General features: G+C 42.7%; 1 protein-coding gene across 1 annotated transcript in view; it reads right to left on the reverse strand.

Annotated features, from left to right (window-relative positions):
* Positions 1 to 23,332, reverse strand: part of marco (macrophage receptor with collagenous structure) — a 99,629-nt gene that overhangs the window by 5,674 nt on the left and 70,623 nt on the right. The window contains exons 10-14 of the mRNA XM_084314799.1: positions 15,679 to 15,750; positions 14,594 to 14,662; positions 14,273 to 14,308; positions 14,023 to 14,097; positions 11,092 to 11,259 (exon numbers count right to left, since the gene is read on the reverse strand). Of these exons, the coding sequence (XP_084170925.1) occupies positions 11,092 to 11,259; positions 14,023 to 14,097; positions 14,273 to 14,308; positions 14,594 to 14,662; positions 15,679 to 15,750 (420 nt within the window). The remainder of the gene's footprint in view (positions 1 to 11,091; positions 11,260 to 14,022; positions 14,098 to 14,272; positions 14,309 to 14,593; positions 14,663 to 15,678; positions 15,751 to 23,332) is intronic.

A 23,332-nucleotide genomic window follows, 5' to 3' on the forward strand; every position in this document is an offset into this window, starting at 1 on the left:
TTTTTTACATTTTCTCCCTTTTTTCCTTTTTTTTTTTTTTTTTTAGATGTCATCATCCCCATTGTCTGTGCTGAATGTTTGTTAGTGTTTGGTATTTTTTGTTGGTTTTTAGTACTTTTAAATTTACCAATTTGTGGACTTTTTTTTTAGTGTCCTGAAAGGCACCTTATAAATCAAATGCATTATTATTATTATTATTATTATTATTATTATTATTATTATTATTATTATTATTATTATTATTATTATTATTATTATTATTATTATTATTATTATTATTATTATTATTATTTTATTTTATTTTATTTTATTATTTTATTATTATTATTATTATTATTATTATTATTATTATTATTATTATTATTATTATTATTATTATTATTATTATTATTATTATTATTATTATTAATATTAATATTAATATTAATATTATTATTATTATTATTATTATTATTATTATTATTATTATTATTATTATTATTATTATTATTATTATTATTATTATTATTATTATTATTATTATTATTATTATTATTATTATTATTGTTGTGAAGGATCAGATTAAACCGAATATATATATTTATTTATGGATATATATTTAATAGTATTTGTATATCGTTTGATATCCCCTGTATATTCCTTGTACAATATGCACTGAATATCCCTTTAGTCTACTAAACAGCCCATAATAGTTTCATTCTACCATTGGACGAGAACCTGGCGCCAGCAGCCATACCCCTAGGTTCAAGTTCAATCGTGCCGACCAACATGTCGTGGCAAGCCCGGTTCCGCGTAGGAATACGTCTGGCGAAATACGAATGGTACTATTTGTTCACAGCGCATATATATATGGCGCAAGTAAAGTAGAACTTTCTTTTAGTCCATTAGTTCTTTACCCTCCAACCTAGTAACAGACGCAAAGCCTCACCCACGACGCACGTGTGGTGCAGTATGGCCTACTTGGCTTCAGAATAGGCATTGAGATATCGTGTGGATTAATAGTTGAATTGTCATAGTTTGGCACTATACCGTCGAGTTGGACGTATTTCTATTAAGCTAATAATAGTCTATTATGTATGGTGCATCGTTCGGTTAGAGTTATAAAGTGAGCAGCACCCCCATCGTTCCTGACGTTATCTGGAGTCTTAACCAGGCTGGGCAGACCACTTGTGGTGCTTGCATCCGAGGAGCTCCGGGCCAGGACGAGTGGACCTGTACATTGGATTACTTTACCCGGACGACGGCGAGCCTTCCACGGCTTGGATTATCTACATGCTTTGGGTGCTTTGATTATTCCATGGATAACGGCCAACACTGCTGAGTGTTGGAACTACCCCCCGGAGAGGAGTCCAGGTGAGACGGCGCTCTACACCAGTGAGGTCGCCTCACGTCTCTCCGTTGTGGACCGGCAGCTACCGTCCACCAGAGGGTCCAGCTGTATTCATCTGCGGACCGAGGTTCTGTGGGCATCGTGTTCAGGACTCTGAATTCTCCCAAGAAATCGTCGGCCAGATGGGATACCGCCAGCGGCTCTTCTAACCCCCCCTCCTACTGTCTTACAACCAGCGGGACCCCCCCCCCCCCCCTTAGTGTATCCAGCTATAATCATTTAAGTACCATCGCTATAGTTCCCTAAAGAACCGGGTTGTATACTTACTCCCTGCGTAACCAGAGATTGGACATTCAATGTTGATTTACCTACGAATACTCATTTGCCATACAAGTGCATTTCAAATCATAAATGTCATCAAGTGAACGTTGTATATACCCTTTGCTATATAAAATATTCGATTTGTACATTTGTGTGGACTTCGTTTCATCAGGTGGGAAAGTGTTCATCATATCTATATCATGTACTGGATGGCCAGAAGTTAAAGTACAAGAGGTAGTGGTTTAATAATACCATACTTATCAATACAGTCAGGGAATTGTACCCCTCAGTTACAATTGGTCCTTCGAGCCGGATGGTAACTAGTGTAATATTAATATAGTGTTATTAATATTAAAATGGCCTATGATGAACACTCCACGAAACGGTCCTCCTAACGTAGAACGCCCGCAGCGCAGACGACAGCCACCTCAGTACTTAGAGGATTACGCTGTCAGTCAACTACCTAGCCTTCGACAAACGGTAAACGCGGTAAAAGTAGAAAGTAAAATTATGTCTGACCTTAACGACCAGGTTTCCCCGACCACAGAGGCCCTAGTAGGTTCTAATGTAACTGACCAAGCTCACGGTGGGGACCAGGAGGGAGCTGACATGCCTTTACCCCCCGCCAATACCAAAGAAGTAGTCCCCGACCAGCCCCGGGAGGAAGACAACCCTACAGAGAGAGAACTCTGCACGGAAGAAGAGGAGGAGACCGCAGAGGAAATAGAGCTCCAGGACTCCCCAACGAGTACACCCAGGAGCGGCTCACCCAGGAGCGGCTCACCTCCACAACCGCCTTCCCCCAGCGAAGCGGAGATGATGCTACAACAGGCGTTCCTCGTCAGCCTGACAGCCTCTACCGAACGCGATCGACTTCAGGGTGAACGCGATCGACTCCAAGCACAGACGCTTAGCGAGCGCGAACAACTCCAAGCGCAACAACGGAGCGAAGAAGAGCGCATACGCCTGGAGATGAGACGCCTCCAGACGGAAGAGAATATGGCAAGAGGCCGAGCAGACACCCAGCGTGCCGCTGCCGGTGCCCAAAGAGACGCAGAGCGCGAACTCGCTCTCATCCAGCGCGAAGCCGAGCGCGACAGACTACAAGCCGAGCGCGACAAGTTACAAGCGCAGCTAATGGAGCAGCTGATCCTCAAGGCAACACCCTCTCCCTCCGCCAGGGGTTCAAGGAACTCGTCGAGACAACAGTCAAGGGCAGCGTCTCCTAATCGAGCAAGCGACCCTGAACTTGACCAACAGACCAAGCCTATACCCCCCGCAGACCCCCTTCCCAGACCGGTCCAAGCGAGACCCAGCTACAAGGAAGGAGCGGCATACACTGCGGAGAAGCTAAATAAACGACTACAGGATCTGGAAGACCTGATAGAGGAAGAAGAGGGAGAGGAGGAGAACCAAGCCCGACGACAGCACAGTACTCCACCGGACCAGGAGGTCCAGTACAGCCCAGGCTATACCCCCACGGCGCTGCGCTACAGACCCCCGACTCTATTCACGGGTGAGCACGACGCACGACCAGCCCCGAAGAATAGCACCTGGACCAGCGGGCCATGGTACCCTGTCTGTACCAGCCCACAGAGAGGCGCAAGAGGGGACTCGCCTAGGAGGTCTCTCCCCCAACGCTCGCCGATGTATCAGCCATCCACGGCGTCATACATTGCCACGCCGTCGTTTCCAGACTTCACCTATGAGAATCGAGCACAGTACACGGAGCTCCGGATGTGCTTAGAGACAATGATGGTGGATGTCGCTGATGAACGCCACAAGTATGCAATATTACTGAAGCACCTGAAAGTACCGCGAGCGCACAATATAGCGCTAGCCTATGCCACCTCTACGACCCCATACACCGCGGCCCTAGCAGCGCTGGACCAGAGATATGGACGTATATGGGATTACGTAATCCAAGAGATAAGGCATATTGATCGCCTACCCCCAGCAACAGACAATCGCTCATTAGACGACCTGTCAATCAAAGTGCAGTCCCTGGTAGGGATGCTGGGAGCGCAACGGGAAAAGGGCATGCATGAGCTATACGCCAACTCTAACGTCGAGAGGATTTTGGAGAAGCTGCCACCCGCAAGACAAGAGCGTTTTAGGCGGCAGAGGGACTACCGGGATCCTAACGGCCCCGAACCATCCCTCCTTGATCTAGCCGACTTCCTGGCGAGAGAAGTCAGCAGCTTACGACTGGATACGTTCGGGCGGAGCACGCCAAGCTCCAGAGAGGGACCCAGGAGAATAAATGATGGAAGAAGATCGGTGACTGTCATGCACCAATCAGAGTCAGTACCGAGCAGTAAGAGCCACAGTACCCCCTCGAGAAAAGAGAAGTGGAAGATGGTGTGCCCCTACTGTGAGAAAGAACACTGGCTGTCACAATGTGACCTGTTCACAGAGATGAATGCAGAAGAAGTGAGTCAATGGATAAAGTCCAACAGGCGCTGTTACCGATGTGCGCGCAGTCACATGGCAGCCGAATGCCGCCTAAAGAAAAGGTGCAGTCGGTGCGACGGAGCCCATCTAGATATACTACACGACAATAACAGAAGACGGCCTTCACCTGCACCATCGAGCGGCACCAAGGCAAGTGTCATGTACATTGACCCCGCCAGCAGCAGCGGCGCCCAAGTGCTCTTAAAGGTAGTCCGTGTGACATTGAGCTACCAAGATAAAGTCATGGACACTTACGCCGTCCTTGATGACGGGTCAGAGAAGACCCTTCTGCTCGCGTCCGCTGCGGCCCAGCTGGGACTGCGGGGGAGCGAGAACCAAATGACGATTCGGACAATAAGAAGAGATTTAAAGACGATAAAGGGCGAGAATGTCTCCTTCACTATCGCAGCAAACGGGCAGCCAGAGCGACGGTATAGGATTACAAATGCTTTCACCAGCCAAGAAATAGGACTATCGCAGTACACCTACCCTATCGCCAAGTTGATGGATAAATATGTGCACCTGCGTCAACTACCTATCCCGCTCATAGACGGCGCTACCCCGACCCTGCTGATAGGCTCCGACCATGCAGAACTCATAGTCCCGATTGACCGGGTCCATACAGGACCCCGAGGCTGTCCTGCAGCAGTCGAGACCCGCCTAGGGTGGACACTACAAGGCCCCCTCGCTAAATCTCTCAACCGAACAGCAGCCACTAGCTGCCTCCACTCCAGAACGACAGAAGAAGACACCACTCTCCTGCAGCATGTCGAGAGGCTATGGACACTAGAGACAATGCCCTTTAAGAACGAAAAGAAAGATATTCGTTCTAAAGAAGACATTTACGCCATCAACCTACTCGAGCAAGGGACAAAGAGAGTCACAGTCGGCGGAGTGATGAGATACGCAACTCCACTCCTGAGGCGAGAGGGAATGCCCACCTTTCACGCAAAGAAAGACGCCACGTAGCGCTATCTATTGAACACGGAGCGGCGCCTAGCCAAAGACCCCGCTCAAGAGGGTGTGTACCGCGCTGAGATTGAGAAGCTAATCACAGCGGGACACGTGACAAAGATTGACATTAAAGAGGTACGTGCCGCATCACAAGGTCCACCACAACGGCAAGGATCGCATTGTGTTTAACTGCAGCTACCAGATCGGATCCCAAAATCTGAATAAAGAGCTCTTGCCCGGCCCCACACTCGGCCCCTCCCTACTAGGCGTGCTACTGCGCTTCCGCCAGGACAAGGTGGCTATCAGCGGGGATATCAAAGGGATGTTCCTGCAGGTGAGACTAGTGGAGGAGGACAAGCCCCTGCTGCGGTTCCTATGGAGAGAGAGGATCGGAGATGAGAACCCAGCCATCTACCAGTGGGAAGTACTCCCCTTCGGAACCACATGCAGCCCGTGCTGTGCTACATTTGCACTACAGAAACACGTCGCAGAGGACCCAGCAGCAGATGAAGAGGTCCGACACAGTGTGAAGAACAGTTTCTACGTGGACAACTGTTTACAAAGCGTTTCGACTCAAGAAGAAGCCGAGGCTCTCCTAATCAAGCTACGCGCCTCCCTGATCAAAGGCGGCTTTGATCTCAGGCAGTGGGCCAGCAGTGACCCGCACGTATTGCGCAGCCTCTCCCCCGCGGACAAGGCTGCCAGCAGCGAGACCTGGATGGCGACCATCCCAGGAGAAGCCCAAGAAATGACACTAGGACTAGTCTGGCGCTTCAAAACAGACTCGCTCCACTATAGACACAAACCCCTGACTCCAGAGCAGGGAAGGTCGACGGCGACACCGACCACCAGACGGAGTGTGTACAGAACACTCGCCAGACAATATGACCCGTTGGGATGTATTCTACCTTACACCACCAGGGCAAAGATGATTGTACGAGCACTATGGGACAAGGACCAGGGCTGGGACGACCCCATACCCGCACACCTTGCCTCAACATGGAGAGAGTGGGAGACGGAACTCCGCTCACTCCCAGGCGTCAATATACGCCGCAGCTACTTCCCATCCACAGTGAGGCCAGAGACATGCAAGATTGATCTACACGTCTTCAGCGACGCCTCCGAAGTAGCCTATGGATCGGTGGCCTACTTGCGTGCCCAAGAGAAGGGAGGAAAGATACACACTGCTTTCATCCTGGCTCGCTCAAGAATAGCCCCACGAAAGCAACAATCTATCCCGCGTCTAGAGCTCTGCGCAGCCCTAGCAGGAGCGCATCTAGCCACGTTAATCCAACGTGAACTCACCATTCCGGTGCACAGAACAATCTTGTGGTCAGATTCCACGACAGTACTCACATGGATCAAGTCTGATTCATGCAGATACAAAGTCTTCGTGGGAGTCAGAGTCACCGAGATTCAAGAGTTAACAGAAGCAGCGAGCTGGCGGTATGTGGACACCAAACACAACCCAGCTGATGTCATCACCCGGGGAATGTCTCTGGATGACCTCACCCGTCGCAACATCTACAGTGACGGACCAGAATTCCTCAAGCTCCCGGAAGAAGAGTGGCCTACGCCCACCCCACGGGAAGCAAGTAACGAGGAGGCTGAGAACAAGAAACCTATGTTCTGTGGACTGAGCACAGTCGCCTCCACAGACCCCAACATAGATGACTGCATTACCCTAGAGAGTGCGCAGCAAAAGACATTCCTGTGGCACCACCCAGAGATTCAGTCCACCACTGACATTTCAGCAGCTGACTACGAAGAAGCAGAACTTCTTCTACTACAACGAGCCCAGAGAGACTCGTTCCCCGATGAGCTAGACTGTCTACAGGGAGGAAAGCCCGTCCCATCAGACAGCAGACTGCTCCACCTGGCACCCGAGAGTGACGCCCATAATCTCATCAGAGTGGGTGGTCGCCTGCGGAGAGCCCCCGATCTACCGGATGACATTAAGTACCCGATGGTCTTGAACAGCCGACACAAGGTCACAGAGCTGATCATAAAGAAATACGACGAGGATGTACACCACGCAGGAGCAGAGAGAGTCTTCGCGGAGATCAGACGTCGCTATTGGATACTTCAAGGAAGAGAAGCGGTGCGACGCTTCCAGCGAACCTGTCTAGACTGCCGAAAGTGGCGCGCGCAGCCCAGCATACCACGGATGGCTGACTTACCCCCCTGTCGCCTCCGACTCGGCGACAAGCCATTCCACTCCACAGGCATGGACTGTTTTGGCCCGTTGTATATAAAGAGAGGAAGAGGAACCGAGAAGCGGTGGGGTATTGTATTCAAATGCATGACCACCAGAGCGATACATATCGAGCTCCTTCCGACCATGAGCACAGACTCATTCCTTATGGCCTTCCGAAGATTCACATCACGGAAAGGAAAACCGTCTACATTGTTGTCTGATCACGGGACAAACTTCAAAGGCGGAGAAAGAGAGCTGAGAGAGAGCTTCCAAGCTATGGGCCCAGAACTTAAGACCCACCTAGCTCCATCCCAGATTGACTTCCAGTTTAATCCCCCGAACGCACCCCACTTCGGTGGAACCTGGGAACGAGAAGTACGTTCTATAAAGACAGCCCTGTACGCCGTGCTTGGGGCCCAGACTGTGGCGGAGGAAGTCCTAATGACAGTCCTCACGGAGATCGAGGGAGTATTGAACTCAAAACCCCTCGGTTACGTCTCCAGTGATGTAGCAGATGTCGACCCAGTCACCCCCAACACACTCTTAATGGGGCGGCTGGACCCCGCGCTACCCCAGACAATGTACAGGCCTGAAGAAGCGAACGGCCGAAGAATGTGGAGGTACAGTCAAGTACTAGCTGACAAGTTTTGGAGCAGCTTCCTACTCCACTACCTACCGTCTCTACAGACCCGCCAGAAGTGGGTAAAAGAGAGAGACAATTTGACAGAAGGAACAGTCGTCATGATTATCGACCAGTCACTACCCAGAGCTATGTGGCCGGCTGGCCGCGTAAGCAAAGTGATCACCGGTGCCGATGGCAAGGTCCGAGCAGCTGAAGTACTCGTCCAAGGGCGAACTTACACACGACCCGTGGCGAGGCTAATAGAACTGCCCCGACTCCCAGATACTATCGATGATGACCATGACCCCATGACTTTGTGAGTTGACTGACCTTACAGCGGACCTTGAGTGGTAGACAGTGCGGTTAATCTGTCTCTGCTTAACTAATTAGGTGGGACTAATTAGGGGGCGGCTGTTGTGAAGGATCAGATTAAACCGAATATATATTCTACACCAGTGAGGTCGCCTCACGTCTCTCCGTTGTGGACCGGCAGCTACCGTCCACCAGAGGGTCCAGCTGTATTCATCTGCGGACCGAGGTTCTGTGGGCATCGTGTTCAGGACTCTGAATTCTCCCAAGAAATCGTCGGCCAGATGGGATACCGCCAGCGGCTCTTCTAACCCCCCCTCCTACTGTCTTACAACCAGCGGGACCCCCCCCCCCCCCCCCTTAGTGTATCCAGCTATAATCATTTAAGTACCATCGCTATAGTTCCCTAAAGAACCGGGTTGTATACTTACTCCCTGCGTAACCAGAGATTGGACATTCAATGTTGATTTACCTACGAATACTCATTTGCCATACAAGTGCATTTCAAATCATAAATGTCATCAAGTGAACGTTGTATATACCCTTTGCTATATAAAATATTCGATTTGTACATTTGTGTGGACTTCGTTTCATCAGGTGGGAAAGTGTTCATCATATCTATATCATGTACTGGATGGCCAGAAGTTAAAGTACAAGAGGTAGTGGTTTAATAATACCATACTTATCAATACAGTCAGGGAATTGTACCCCTCAGTTACAATTATTATTATTATTATTATTATTATTATTATTATTATTATTATTATTATTATTATTATTATTATTATTATTATTATTATTATTATTATTATTATTATTATTATTATTATTATTATTATTATTATTATTATTATTATTATTATTATTATTATTATTATTATTATTATTATTATTATCATCCAGGAGGGAAAAGACACTTAGTAGGATAGTATGGACTGCATCTCTGCCTGTCCTGACCAGGAAACACTTTGCAACTGTGATCTCCTCTGGCAATAGTTGGATATTGTAATGTGTGGCGAGGGGTTGCAGCAATTCCACTGAGAGAAACTGGTCTGAGGCTGGATAACATGCCTGTATGCCTCTCATAAGTTATTCTCCAACTCATGAGAACCTGCTCTCAAGCTCTTGCAGCATTCTGTCGACGACTGGGAATATGTATATAATGAAACACACAATACAGTTTTTTTTCGATTGCTTAAGCATGATTTTGAAAACGAGGCCCGGTGTTTCAAAACACACAATTAGCACAACCACACACAATTATCAGAACACCTCAGACCCTTTGCTAAATTAAACACTTGTCAAAACCATACACTAATTTATAAAAACTACATTTTGTTACCATATGAAACACACGTTTCATATGACTTAATTCTGTTTGAACCAGTTACACACACTGCTGTGCTTAACCTAAAACACATTTAGCAATTCTACTTCTCAGTGATTAGAGTACTGTAAGTGAAGTACGCAGAGAATGTGCCAATGCTGTAGAGACTGATGAAAATATGCAAAAAGTGTGAGGCTGACATTGTGCTTATAGGGGTGCAAATCTGGGCCTATGTTTTGCTCCTTGAGTGTAAGGTTTTGATAATTGTGTAATACTTTTGATTTGCGTGTTTATGCATTTGAAGAAAACTGTAAAGACTAGAGATTAACTGTTTATTTCTTTTGTACATAGGCTGTGCATATGTTTGTTTGTTTGTTTATTTGCTTATGTGTATGATTCTTGACTGTGTTTTTATTTTGTTATTGGTATATATGTGTGTATGTATGTACAGTATATGTATATATATTATATATATATGTGTATATATGTATATTTGTACTCCTGTTGGGGCCTCTTGGACCAGATCAATGTTTTATCTGGTTAAATAAAGGTTAAATAAATAAATAAGAAACTGATGATTTGGTCCTGTTAACTTTGAATTCTCTATGGGGACTGCCCAGATCCCTCTCATGGACATGGACGGACCTCACTTTGAGAACCTCTAATGATTCTAGTTATTCAGTATTCATCTCTAATTACTCTAAAATTGCGTATTTCTGTGTTTAAAAAAAGAAAAAAAAGGGGGGGGGGGCCCTCCACCCCCCCCGGGCTGAAGCCCCCAATGTTTTCTAACCCAAAAAACGCCCCTGGTTACCACCTGACAGAGAGGTGTACATGTGGGCAGACCGTAAGACTTCCGCGCTCTCAGGGATATTAACCGGACTCACCGACTGTTGGTGAATGGATTGAAGAGATGAGAGACTGAACTTTTCATGTTTTAAAAAAGGCATATGGTTGGTTAAATTTTCATATCTCTTTACTACGTAGGTTTTTCAGCTGTAAACAATAAGAGGTTGAGACTAAATATGTTCAAAAGTAAGCTAAAAACGTAGCTCTTCACTGTAGCCGTTTAATACACTCTGCTGGTTGGACTCATTGCATCCAGACTGTGTGTGACTGTAGATGAGATTTTTTTTATTGCAGTGCACTATTGCACTATTTTACTATTTCTATTTTATGCTAATATTATGCTCATGTAAGTTTATTTTATTGTCTATTTTTATACTCATTCCATGTCTGCACTGTATGCACTGCTTTTATATTGCTGCACCTAATACAAGTGGGGCCTCAGACCTTGGAGGTGGATGGGACCTGTTCAGGACATTTGAACAGACTTTTTTTAATAACTTTTTCATGTGTGTGTGTGTGTGTGTGTGTGTGTGTGTGTGTGTGTGTGTGTGTGTGTGTGTGTGTGTGTGTGTGTGTGTGTGTGTGTGTGTGCGTGCGTGCGTGCGTGCGTGCGTGCGTGCGTGCGTGCGTGCGTGCGTGCGTGCGTGCGTGCGTGCGTGCGTGCGTGCGTGTGTGTGCAGTGAAGACTGAAGTGGCTTGTTGGAGCCCCTGATCTAAAGTATCCTTACCTGGGGGTGCAGTGAAGACTGAAGCGGCTTGTTGGAACCCCAACATCCTACAGATGACCTTGCCGTCATTAGCGTCAAAGTTATCATCACACACGGTTCCCCAGGCGCCCTCTTGCTTCACTTCCACTCTACCCCTAGATCTCGTCCCTCCGGCTAGACGCACAATACCTGTGACATGAGATTGAATGGTTGAATGAATGATTTTGATTATTTTCATTCCATAAATGTGAAATACGGAGACCAAACTGATGAATGGATGAAGAGGGAGCATAACTCTGACTGTAGGATACTGTGGGCGGGATCCACAAAGGTTTGCGCGGCTTTTTCTGACGGAAAGCCAGTGCATATCGCTCTAAAACTCTGTTTGGTATCCACAGAGAACGCGCAACGGGTGAAATGAGGTGGCTCATGCGTTCCGTCAGCATTGCATCCGGTGCAATTGGCGCGTATTTAAATGAGGTAATATGGGCGGAACATGTCCCCTTTCTATGCAAATGAGCCTCGTCGGAATCTGCTTGGTAGAAAGGCCGGCGTCAATTGCACCGACCAGTTAACGCGACGCACCAACCGTCTTCACAGACATGGTGGTAAATAAGAACCGATCCCTAATCACTATAAAGAGGCATCATGCCAGTGTCACTGCCAGCGTCACAGGTGATCATGGCAGCAGTAATTGTTGCCAGACGCAGGCGTGCCTGTGAAAGAATATTTCGAAGGAGAATATCACCTTTTTTATTTAATTGAGACCGAAATCATCCGGAGACATTGAGGAGTATAGACCCTGGAAGCAGGCCAATGAAATGTTTATTCTGGAGGATAATGCTGAGGTTATATTATCCTAACTAAACATTAAATGCAACTTGCTCCCTCAAAATATTCGTCAATTATAAAATATCTTCACTGGCACAGTGCCTAAATTGTCAAGAGGGGTGTTGCGGGACAAGTTACAGTAGTAGTACAGTAATTATGCAATAAGGACGCTCCCTTACATTTCGTCCTGTACAGCCAGAATCTATGGACGGATTTAGTTGATTGAGGTTTCGTTGGAACACTAGAGAATAGATCTTATAACAGTATATGATTGGTTCGAGAAATATAAAGCTACAGGCCGAGATAGCCTTCGCAACATGGCGTGATTTGCTCCATGTCTGGCTGTGAAAAATATGGCTATATAAGTGACTGACTATGCCACCTTACATTTCGTCCTGTACAGCCAGAATCTATGGACGGATTTTGTTGATTGAGGTTTCGTTGGAACACTAGAGAATAGATCTTATAAACAGTATATGATTTGTTCGAGAAATAGAAAGCCACAGGCCGAGATAGCCTTCGCAAAGTGGCGTATAAATTAGTGCTGTCAGGCGATTAAAAAAATGTATCTAATTAATTACAGGATTTGTAATGAATTAATCTAATTAATCGCATTTTAATCGCATAACCATTTTATGCCTGATATTCTATAATCATATATAAAATTGCATGTGTCCGGATGGCAGAATTCAGTACTGTACTGTAATCTACAAACCTTCTGTTTAATCATCTTCCATCTATTAATTTGCTTAGATTTGTCAGGTCTGGTCAATTTGAGCATGGTGTTATTCACAGTCAAAGATAAAAAAAAATGTATTTATATTCTCATTTGGTTCATTACAATTTACTCAAAATAAAATGTTCATTCAATCAATCACCGCCCAGATTGATTGATTGAATGAAAATGTTATTAACAGATTGCAGAATGGGTACAATACAGTACGGCTCAATACACACAATTGTTAAGGGGATGCAGACCAGAGAAAGACTTTCGTCTTGTTTACATCAGGGTCCTCCATTTTCAATTCATAGTGAATTGTAAGGGTGCAACTTGCACCGTGCAATCCATTCTTTGTGGATCTAGCCCACAGTATTTCTGACACTGGGAATACATTCCCTGAGATTCATAGATTCATAGACCATATTAAAAAAAAAGTCTGTAAATGTGTATTCTACATGTATATGGAATGAATGAGATACAAAAAAAAGATTATAAAAAAAAGAAAAAAAAATGGAAATACATTTTGAGTTAATTTTCATAACGCGATAATTAGCTGTGTAATTAATTAATCTAATTAACGCGATAAACTGACAGCCCTAGTATAAATATAATATAATTATGAAATCAAATATAGGCCAGGGCTTTACAACTTAAAGGGGAACTATTTTACTATTTATTTCACTATTTGGGCACTTTTACACAATTCCTGTGAGTCTATGGAACACCTCTGTAATTTTTATTTTTTATTCATTGTTTTGTATTTCTAATCAAGTACTCAAAAACAGCATTCTTCTACCTCAAGATCTTAAGCCGTTTTGAGGCTGGGCTCCAACCACTGTAACCCTAACCCTAACCCTGCCACATCAACTGCCACATTATTATGCAGCTGAGACATCTCTGACATCACAGATCAGCACATGTTCAGATGACTCAGTTCAGTGAGGGTGAATATTGTGAGAGGAGAATTGGAAGAATGCGCCAATATGAGAATTAGAGACATAGATCCTATTAATATAAGTCCACATAGCTAGGAAACAATGCTAAACACTGAAAAAGGCCATTTATAAGATAGTTCCCTTTAATAAAGAGATTGAATACAATTAAATGGGATATAAACGAAATTAAATATAGCACAATTGAATACAATTATAAGTGACAAATGTAATTGGAATAGAGATCAGATCAGGGGAAAACTCCACACATAATGGGCGTGTCTGCGCTGGTATCTCATCCGTGCAATGTCCTTAGTGGATAGCTCGCAAAGACGGAGCAGAACCTGTGTGCAAACCCAGCGCAGTTAAGGGTGCAATTCCCACAGCGCAATCCATTGTTAGTGGATCCCGCCCTGTGTGTTTGGGTGTGGTTGAAATGCAGCGACATGACATGATGAGCAAACTCACTCTCTTGGCTTGCCATCGCTCCCTTCGGACCCTCAGGGCCAACATCACCTTTGGGTCCGGGGGCCCCACTGGGACCTTGGGGGGGAAAGAAACATAAATTAAACAAGGGACAACTAGTCTGAGAGAGAGAGAGAGAGAGAGAGAGAGAGAGAGAGAGAGAGAGAGAGAGAGAGAGAGAGAGAGAGAGAGAGAGAGAGAGAGAGAGAGATGCAAACATCAACAACAACAATAATCATTATTACACGCTAACCTGTAGTACCGTTGAAACCAGGAAGTCCTTTTGGTCCTGAAAAAGATAAAATGGTACGAAATCCACAGTTCATTCACATTTGCTTTATATAAAAGCATATTGGAACAGTATTGGCTTTCTCTGAAACCTACACTTAGTTGTATAGATGTATCTAATAAAGTGAGTGTAACGCCTCGCTATCTTTTTTTTGCAACAATTATTGTACACAACAAGATGGGAACATATATATATATATATATATATATACACAATATTAATATCTGTGTAATAAAGATATTTGTGTCCATCCCATTGTCTGTGCTTTCCCTAGCTGAGACTGACCTTGGATTCCGATGCCATCATGACTGAAACCATCGCTTGTTCCATTCTGACCTGGAGCACCACTTGGTCCTGGAAATGTGGCAACAATGGAACAATAATGTCACGCATAAGGATATGAGCAACACAGACGTACATTAGGGCTGTCCTTTACGACGTGTAGTACCCCTCAGTCAAGAGTTAAAGTGGGATTTGACACACATTGGAACAGTATGGGTGCTTTGGCTGAAACCTATATTCAGCCAATACCTAGTTGGGGGGGGGGGGGGGGGGGGGGCAATTATTGTACACAACAAGATGGGAACATATGTAATCAAATTAACAAATTAACATTAGAGGAAGTCACGTTAATCCAGCAAATGTATTTTCTAACCTAATATTCATTGGGAATGCAATTGTTACTGTCACGTTCATGGACTAATCTCCCCTACTCTGCCTCTCCCCGTCCCTGTGTGTTTGTTCCTGATATCCCTGTCCAAATTTTTTTATCGAGTCCCACCACTAGTTATTTCATATTTCCCAACCTTTGAAAGACTATCAACTGAACCTTTTTGGGGGCGACTCAGAACAGCCACCTGGTCATCATCTGTGTAAAGAGGACACCCTGCTGTAGAGATCATCTGTGTAAAGAGTGAATGTTATGTGATATGTGATATGTTATGTGAAACAAACTGACTTACCACCTCGCCTGGATAAAATATCTTATTTTATTCATTTCTTTGGCCAATCGAAGGTGCCGGAACCCAGTTCCAGATCGTTCCGGCCCACTTTAACCCCTGCCCTCAGTCGACTAAGAGTCATAGGACTTTGTAAACTAATCGATGAGTTGATTTAATTGACAAACCTCCAATATTGGTTTCCTCTTTAAATTACCATGGTTATGCCCTTTTCTTGTCTCACGTGTGAGGACATTTGATCCTGGTAGGACACAAGGATACACACACACACATACACACACACACACACACACACACACACACACACACACACACACACACACACACACACACACACGCACACGCACACGCACACACACACACACACACACACGTAGGGTGTGTTTTATGAAGTGAGACATGAATGCATACCTGTCATCCCAGCGTCCCCAGTGTCCCCCTTGTCTCCCTTCAGTCCCTCCCTGCCTGTGACTCCCGGAGGACCTGTGACGAAGTCATACAGGGTTAGAGGTCACAGAATATGTCACACTCTCATTGATAATCCTTTACACATGCATTTGTGCAAATACCTGCAACACTTCCTTGTATGTATAATTTTGTAAACTGTTTCTTTTTAACTGTTAAAAAAAACAATATATATGATTCTATTTGTGTTGTTTTTGTGGTTTTTGTCTTATTTTTGGGGACAACAATGAACCAAGACAAGAATATAAAAGATAAGAACTTGACTCCTCACTATGCAGAGGAGCCTCCCTATCTATCTATTTATTAACAGAATAAGATAAATAAACTAAAATGATTATCGTATTTCTTTTTTTCTAGAAATAGCTGCTGGACTTTTCAAGATTGAGATTCTTGAGAATATATGACAGAATATGATATTTTAATTTGTATTTGTATGATTTTAAAATCTCTGAGTATTAGCCATATTCTCCTGACCGCCATGATGTTTGACTTTGATGCGCTGGGGCTGCAAATGTTGACGTGTCCGTTCACCTCAATGTTAGAACTTTAAAAACGCCAGATCGAGAAACAAAATAATCACAACAACAGGCAGAATACACTATTGGAATTACAAACAGATTGCCTGACACAGGTTTTTCTCCACTGCCATACTTTTCATGTTTTAATATTTAATATTTTTTATGAAGTGAATTAGTCGCTTGCTCATTGAAGCGCCTTCCTAGTGATCTGAGAAGATAAAGATGGCGGCAAAGTCGATAAGGCGAATTGACCTATCAGGGAAGCGACAGTTGTGACAGGAGGATCAAGAAAGGTGTTTGACGCTATAGATAGGTAATGTTACAGGATGCTATAGGTATGTAATGTTACAGGACGCTATAGGTGTGTAATGTTACAGGACACTATAGGTGTGTAATGTTACAGGTCACTATAGGTATGTAATGTTACAGGCCGCTATAGGTGTGTAATGTTACAGGACGCTATAGGTATGTAATGTTACAGGACGCTATAGGTGTGTAATGTTACAGGACGCTATAGGTATGTAATGTTACAGGACACTATAGGTATGTAATGTTACAGGACACTATAGGTGTGTAATGTTACAGGACACTATAGGTATGTAATGTTACAGGACACTATAGGTGTGTAATGTTACAGGACGCTATAGGTATGTAATGTTACAGGACGCTATAGGTGTGTAATGTTACAGGACGCTATAGGTGTGTAATGTTACAGGATACTATAGGTATGTAACGTTACAGGATGCTATAGGTGTGTAATGTTACAGGACACTATAGGTATGTAATGTTACAGGACACTATAGGTATGTAATGTTACAGGACGCTATAGGTGTGTAATGTTACAGGACACTATAGGTATGTAATGTTACAGGACACTATAGGTGTGTAATGTTACAGGACGCTATAGGTGTGTAATGTTACAGGACGCTATAGGTATGTAATGTTACAGGACACTATAGGTGTGTAATGTTACAGGACTCTATAGGTATGTAATGTTACAGGATGCTATAGGTGTGTAATGTTATAGGACACTATAGGTGTGTAATGTTACAGGACGCTATAGGTATGTAATGTTACAGGACACTATAGGTGTGTAATGTTACAGGACGCTATAGGTATGTAATGTTACAGGACGCTATAGGTGTGTAATGTTACAGGACACTATAGGTATGTAATGTTACAGGACGCTATAGGTATGTAATGTTACAGGACGCTATAGGTGTGTAATGTTACAGGACGCTATAGGTATGTAATGTTACAGGACACTATAGGTGTGTAATGTTACAGGACTCTATAGGTATGTAATGTTACAGGATGCTATAGGTGTGTAATGTTATAGGACACTATAGGTGTGTAATGTTACAGGACGCTATAGGTATGTAATGTTACAGGACACTATAGGTGTGTAATGTTACAGGACGCTATAGGTATGTAATGTTACAGGACGCTATAGGTGTGTAATGTTACAGGACGCTATAGGTGTGTAATGTTACAGGACACTATAGGTATGTAATGTTACAGGACACTATAGGTATGTAATGTTACAGGACGTTATAGGTGTGTAATGTTACAGGACACTATAGGTGTGTAATGTTACAGGACGCTATAGGTATGTAATGTTACAGGACACTATATGTATGTAATGTTACATGACGCTATAGGTATGTAATGTTACAGGACGTTATAGGTATGTAATGTTACAGGACACTATAGGTGTGTAATGTTACAGGATGCTATAGGTGTGTAATGTTACAGGATGCTATAGGTGTGTAATGTTACAGGACACTATAGGTGTGTAATGTTACAGGACACTATAGGTGTGTAATGTTACAGGATGCTATAGGTGTGTAATGTTACAGGACACTATAGGTATGTAATGTTACAGGACACTATAGGTGTGTAATGTTACAGGACGCTATAGGTATGTAATATTACAGGATGCTATAGGTGTGTAATGTTACAGGATGCTATAGGTATGTAATGTTACAGGACGCTATAGGTATGTAATGTTACAGAACACTATGGGTATGTAATGTTACAGAACACTATAGGTATGTAATGTTACAGGACACTATAGGTGTGTAATGTTACAGGACGCTATAGGTATGTAATGTTACAGGACGCTATAGGTATGTAATGTTACAGGACGCTATAGGTGTGTAATGTTACAGGACGCTATAGGTATGTAATGTTACAGGACGCTATAGGTGTGTAATGTTACAGGATGCTATAGGTGTGTAATGTTACAGGACGCTATAGGTATGTAATGTTACAGGACGCTATAGGTGTGTAATGTTACAGGACACTATAGGTGTGTAATGTTACAGGACACTATAGGTATGTAATGTTACAGGACACTATAGGTGTGTAATGTTACAGGACGCTATAGGTGTGTAATGTTACAGGACGCTATAGGTATGTAATGTTACAGGACGCTATAGGTGTGTAATGTTACAGGATGCTATAGGTGTGTAATGTTACAGGATGCTATAGGTGTGTAATGTTATGGGACGCTATAGGTGTGTAATGTTACAGGACGCTATAGGTGTGTAATGTTACAGGATGCTATAGGTGTGTAATGTTACAGGATGCTATAGGTATGTAATGTTACAGGACACTATAGGTATGTAATGTTACAGGACACTATAGGTATGCAATGTTACAGGACACTATAGGTGTGTAATGTTACAGGACACTATAGGTGTGTAATGTTACAGGACACTATAAGTGTGTAATGTTACAGGACGCTATAGGTATATAATGTTACAGGACGCTATAGGTGTGTAATGTTACAGGACACTATAGGTATGTAATGTTACAGGACGCTATAGGTGTGTAATGTTACAGGACGCTATAGGTGTGTAATGTTACAGGATGCTATAGGTGTGTAATGTTACAGGATGCTATAGGTGTGTAATGTTACAGGACGCTATAGGTGTGTAATGTTACAGGACGCTATAGGAATGTAATGTTACAGGACACTATAGGTGTGTAATGTTACAGGACTCTATAGGTGTATAATGTTACAGGACGCTATAGGTGTGTAATGTTACAGGACACTATAGGTGTGTAATGTTACAGGACACTATAGGTATGTAATGTTACAGGACAATATAGGTGTGTAATGTTACAGGATGCTATAGGTGTGTAATGTTACAGGACATTATAGGTGTGTAATGTTACAGGATGCTATAGGTATGTAATGTTACAGGACGCTATATGTGTGTAATGTTACAGGATGATATAGGTGTGTAATGTTACAGGACACTATAGATAGGTAATGTTACAGGATGATATAGGTGTGTAATGTTACAGGACACTATAGTTGTGTAATGTTACAGGACACTATAGGTGTGTAATATTACAGGACACTATAGGTATGTAATGTTACAGGACGCTATAGGTGTGTAATGTTACAGGACAATATAGGTATGTAATGTTACATGATGCTATAGGTGTGTAATGTTACAGGACACTATAGGTATGTAATGTTACAGGATGCTATAGGTGTGTAATGTTACAGGACACTATAGGTGTGTAATGTTACAGGATGCTATAGGTGTGTAATGTTACAGGACGCTATAGGTGTGTAACGTTACAGGACGATATAGGTATGTAATGTTACAGGACTCTATAGGTGTGTAATGTTACAGGACGCTATAGGTGTGTAATGTTACAGCATGCTATAGGTGTGTAATGTTACAGGACGCTATAGATAGGTAATGTTACAGGACGCTATAGGTGTGTAATGTTACAGGATGCTATAGGTGTGTAATGTTACAGGATGCTATAGGTATGTAATGTTACAGGATGCTATAGGTGTGTAATGTTACAGGATACTATAGGTGTGTAATGTTACAGGACACTATAGGTATGCAATGTTACAGGACACTATAGGTATGCAATGTTACAGGACACTATATGTGTGTAATGTTATAGGACACTATAGGTGTGTAATGTTACAGGACACTATAGGTGTGTAATGTTACAGGACACTATAAGTGTGTAATGTTACAGGACGCTATAGGTATATAATGTTACAGGATGCTATAGATAGGTAATGTTACAGGACACTATAGGTGTGTAATGTTACAGGACACTATAGGTATGTAATGTTACAGGACGCTATAGGTATGTAATGTTACAGGACGCTATAGATAGGTAATGTTACAGGATGCTATAGGTGTGTAATGTTACAGGATGCTATAGGTGTGTAATGTTACAGGACACTATAGGTGTGTAATGTTACATGACGCTATAGGTATGTAATGTTACAGGATGCTATAGGTGTGTAATTTTACAGGACACTATAGGTGTGTAATGTTACAGGACTCTATAGGTGTGTAATGTTACAGGACGCTATATGTGTGTAATGTTACAGGACACTATAGGTGTGTAATGTTACAGGACACTATAGGTATGTAATGTTACAGGACACTATAGGTGTGTAATGTTACAGGATGCTATAGGTATGTAATGTTACAGGGCGCTATAGGTGTGTAATGTTACAGGATGCTATAGGTGTGTAATGTTACAGGACACTATAGATATGTAATGTTACAGGACACTATAGGTGTGTAATGTTACAGGACTCTATAAGTGTGTAATGTTACAGGACACTATAGGTGTGTAATGTTACATGACTCTATAGGTGTGTAATGTTACAGGACGCTATAGGTATGCAATGTTACAGGATGCTATAGGTGTGTAATGTTACAGGACACTATAGGTATGTAATGTTACAGGATGCTATATGTGTGTAATGTTACAGGACACTATAGGTGTGTAATGTTACAGGATGCTATAGGTGTGTAATGTTACAGGACGCTATAGGTGTGTAATGTTACAGGGCGATATAGGTATGTAATGTTACAGGACTCTATAGGTGTGTAATGTTACAGGACGCTATAGGTGTGTAATGTTACAGCATGCTATAGGTGTGTAATGTTAAAGGACACTATAGGTATGTAATGTTACAGGACGCTATAGGTATGTAATGTTACAGGACGCTATAGATAGGTAATGTTACAGGACGCTATAGGTGTGTAATGTTACAGGATGCTATAGGTGTGTAATGTTACAGGATGCTATAGGTATGTAATGTTACAGGACGCTATAGGTGTGTAATGTTACAGGATACTATAGGTGTGTAATGTTACAGGACACTATAGGTATGCAATGTTACAGGACACTATAGGTGTGTAATGTTACAGGACACTATAGGTATGTAATGTTACAGGACGCTATAGGTATGTAATGTTACAGGACGCTATAGGTGTGTAATGTTACAGGACGCTATAGATAGGTAATGTTACAGGATGCTATAGGTGTGTAATGTTACAGGATGCTATAGGTGTGTAATGTTACAGGACACTATAGGTGTGTAATGTTACATGACGCTATATGTATGTAATGTTACAGGATGCTATAGGTGTGTAATTTTACAGGACACTATAGGTATGTAATGTTACAGGACGCTATAGGTGTGTAATGTTACATGACGCTATAGGTGTGTAATGTTACAGGACTCTATAGGTGTGTAATGTTACAGGACTCTATAGGTGTGTAATGTTACAGGACGCTATAGGTGTGTAATGTTACAGGACACTATAGGTGTGTAATGTTACAGGACACTATAGGTATGTAATGTTACAGGACACTATAGGTGTGTAATGTTACAGGATGATATAGGTGTGTAATGTTACAGGACACTATAGGTGTGTAATGTTACAGGATGCTATAGGTATGTAATGTTACAGGACGCTATAGGTGTGTAATGTTACAGGATGCTATAGGTGTGTAATGTTACAGGACACTATAGATATGTAATGTTACAGGACACTATAGGTGTGTAATGTTACAGGACTCTATAAGTGTGTAATGTTACAGGACACTATATGTGTGTAATGTTACATGACTCTATAGGTGTGTAATGTTACAGGACGCTATAGGTATGTAATGTTATAGGACACTATAGGTGTGTAATGTTACAGGACGCTATAGGTATGCAATGTTACAGGACGCTATAGGTGTGTAATGTTACAGGACGATATAGGTATGTAATGTTACAGGATGCTATAGGTGTGTAATGTTACAGGACACTATAGGTATGTAATGTTACAGGATGCTATAGGTGTGTAATGTTACAGGACACTATAGGTGTGTAATGTTACAGGATGCTATAGGTGTGTAATGTTACAGGACGCTATAGGTGTGTAATGTTACAGGACGATATAGGTATGTAATGTTACAGGACTCTATAGGTGTGTAATGTTACAGGACGCTATAGGTGTGTAATGTTACAGCAGGCTATAGGTGTGTAATGTTAAAGGACACTATAGGTATGTAATGTTACAGGACGCTATAGGTATGTAATGTTACAGGACGCTATAGATAGGTAATGTTACAGGACGCTATAGGTGTGTAATGTTACAGGATGCTATAGGTGTGTAATGTTACAGGATGCTATAGGTATGTAATGTTACAGGACGCTATAGGTGTGTAATGTTACAGGATACTATAGGTGTGTAATGTTACAGAACACTATAGGTATGCAATGTTACAGGACGCTATAGGTATATAATGTTACAGGATGCTATAGATAGGTAATGTTACAGGACACTATAGGTGTGTAATGTTACAGGACACTATAGGTATGTAATGTTACAGGACGCTATAGGTATGTAATGTTATAGGACGCTATAGGTGTGTAATGTTACAGGACGCTATAGATAGGTAATGTTACAGGATGCTATAGGTGTGTAATGTTACAGGATGCTATAGGTGTGTAATGTTACAGGATGCTATAGGTGTGTAATGTTACAGGACACTATAGGTGTGTAATGTTACAGGACACTATAGGTGTGTAATGTTACATGACGCTATATGTATGTAATGTTACAGGATGCTATAGGTGTGTAATTTTACAGGACACTATAGGTATGTAATGTTACAGGACGCTATAGGTGTGTAATGTTACAGGATACTATAGGTGTGTAATGTTACAGGACACTATAGGTATGCAATGTTACAGGACACTATAGGTGTGTAATGTTACAGGACACTATAGGTGTGTAATGTTG

Source organism: Notolepis coatsorum (assembly GCF_963971535.1).
Source record: "Notolepis coatsorum genome assembly, chromosome: 5".
Taxonomy (NCBI): domain Eukaryota; kingdom Metazoa; phylum Chordata; class Actinopteri; order Aulopiformes; family Paralepididae; genus Notolepis; species Notolepis coatsorum.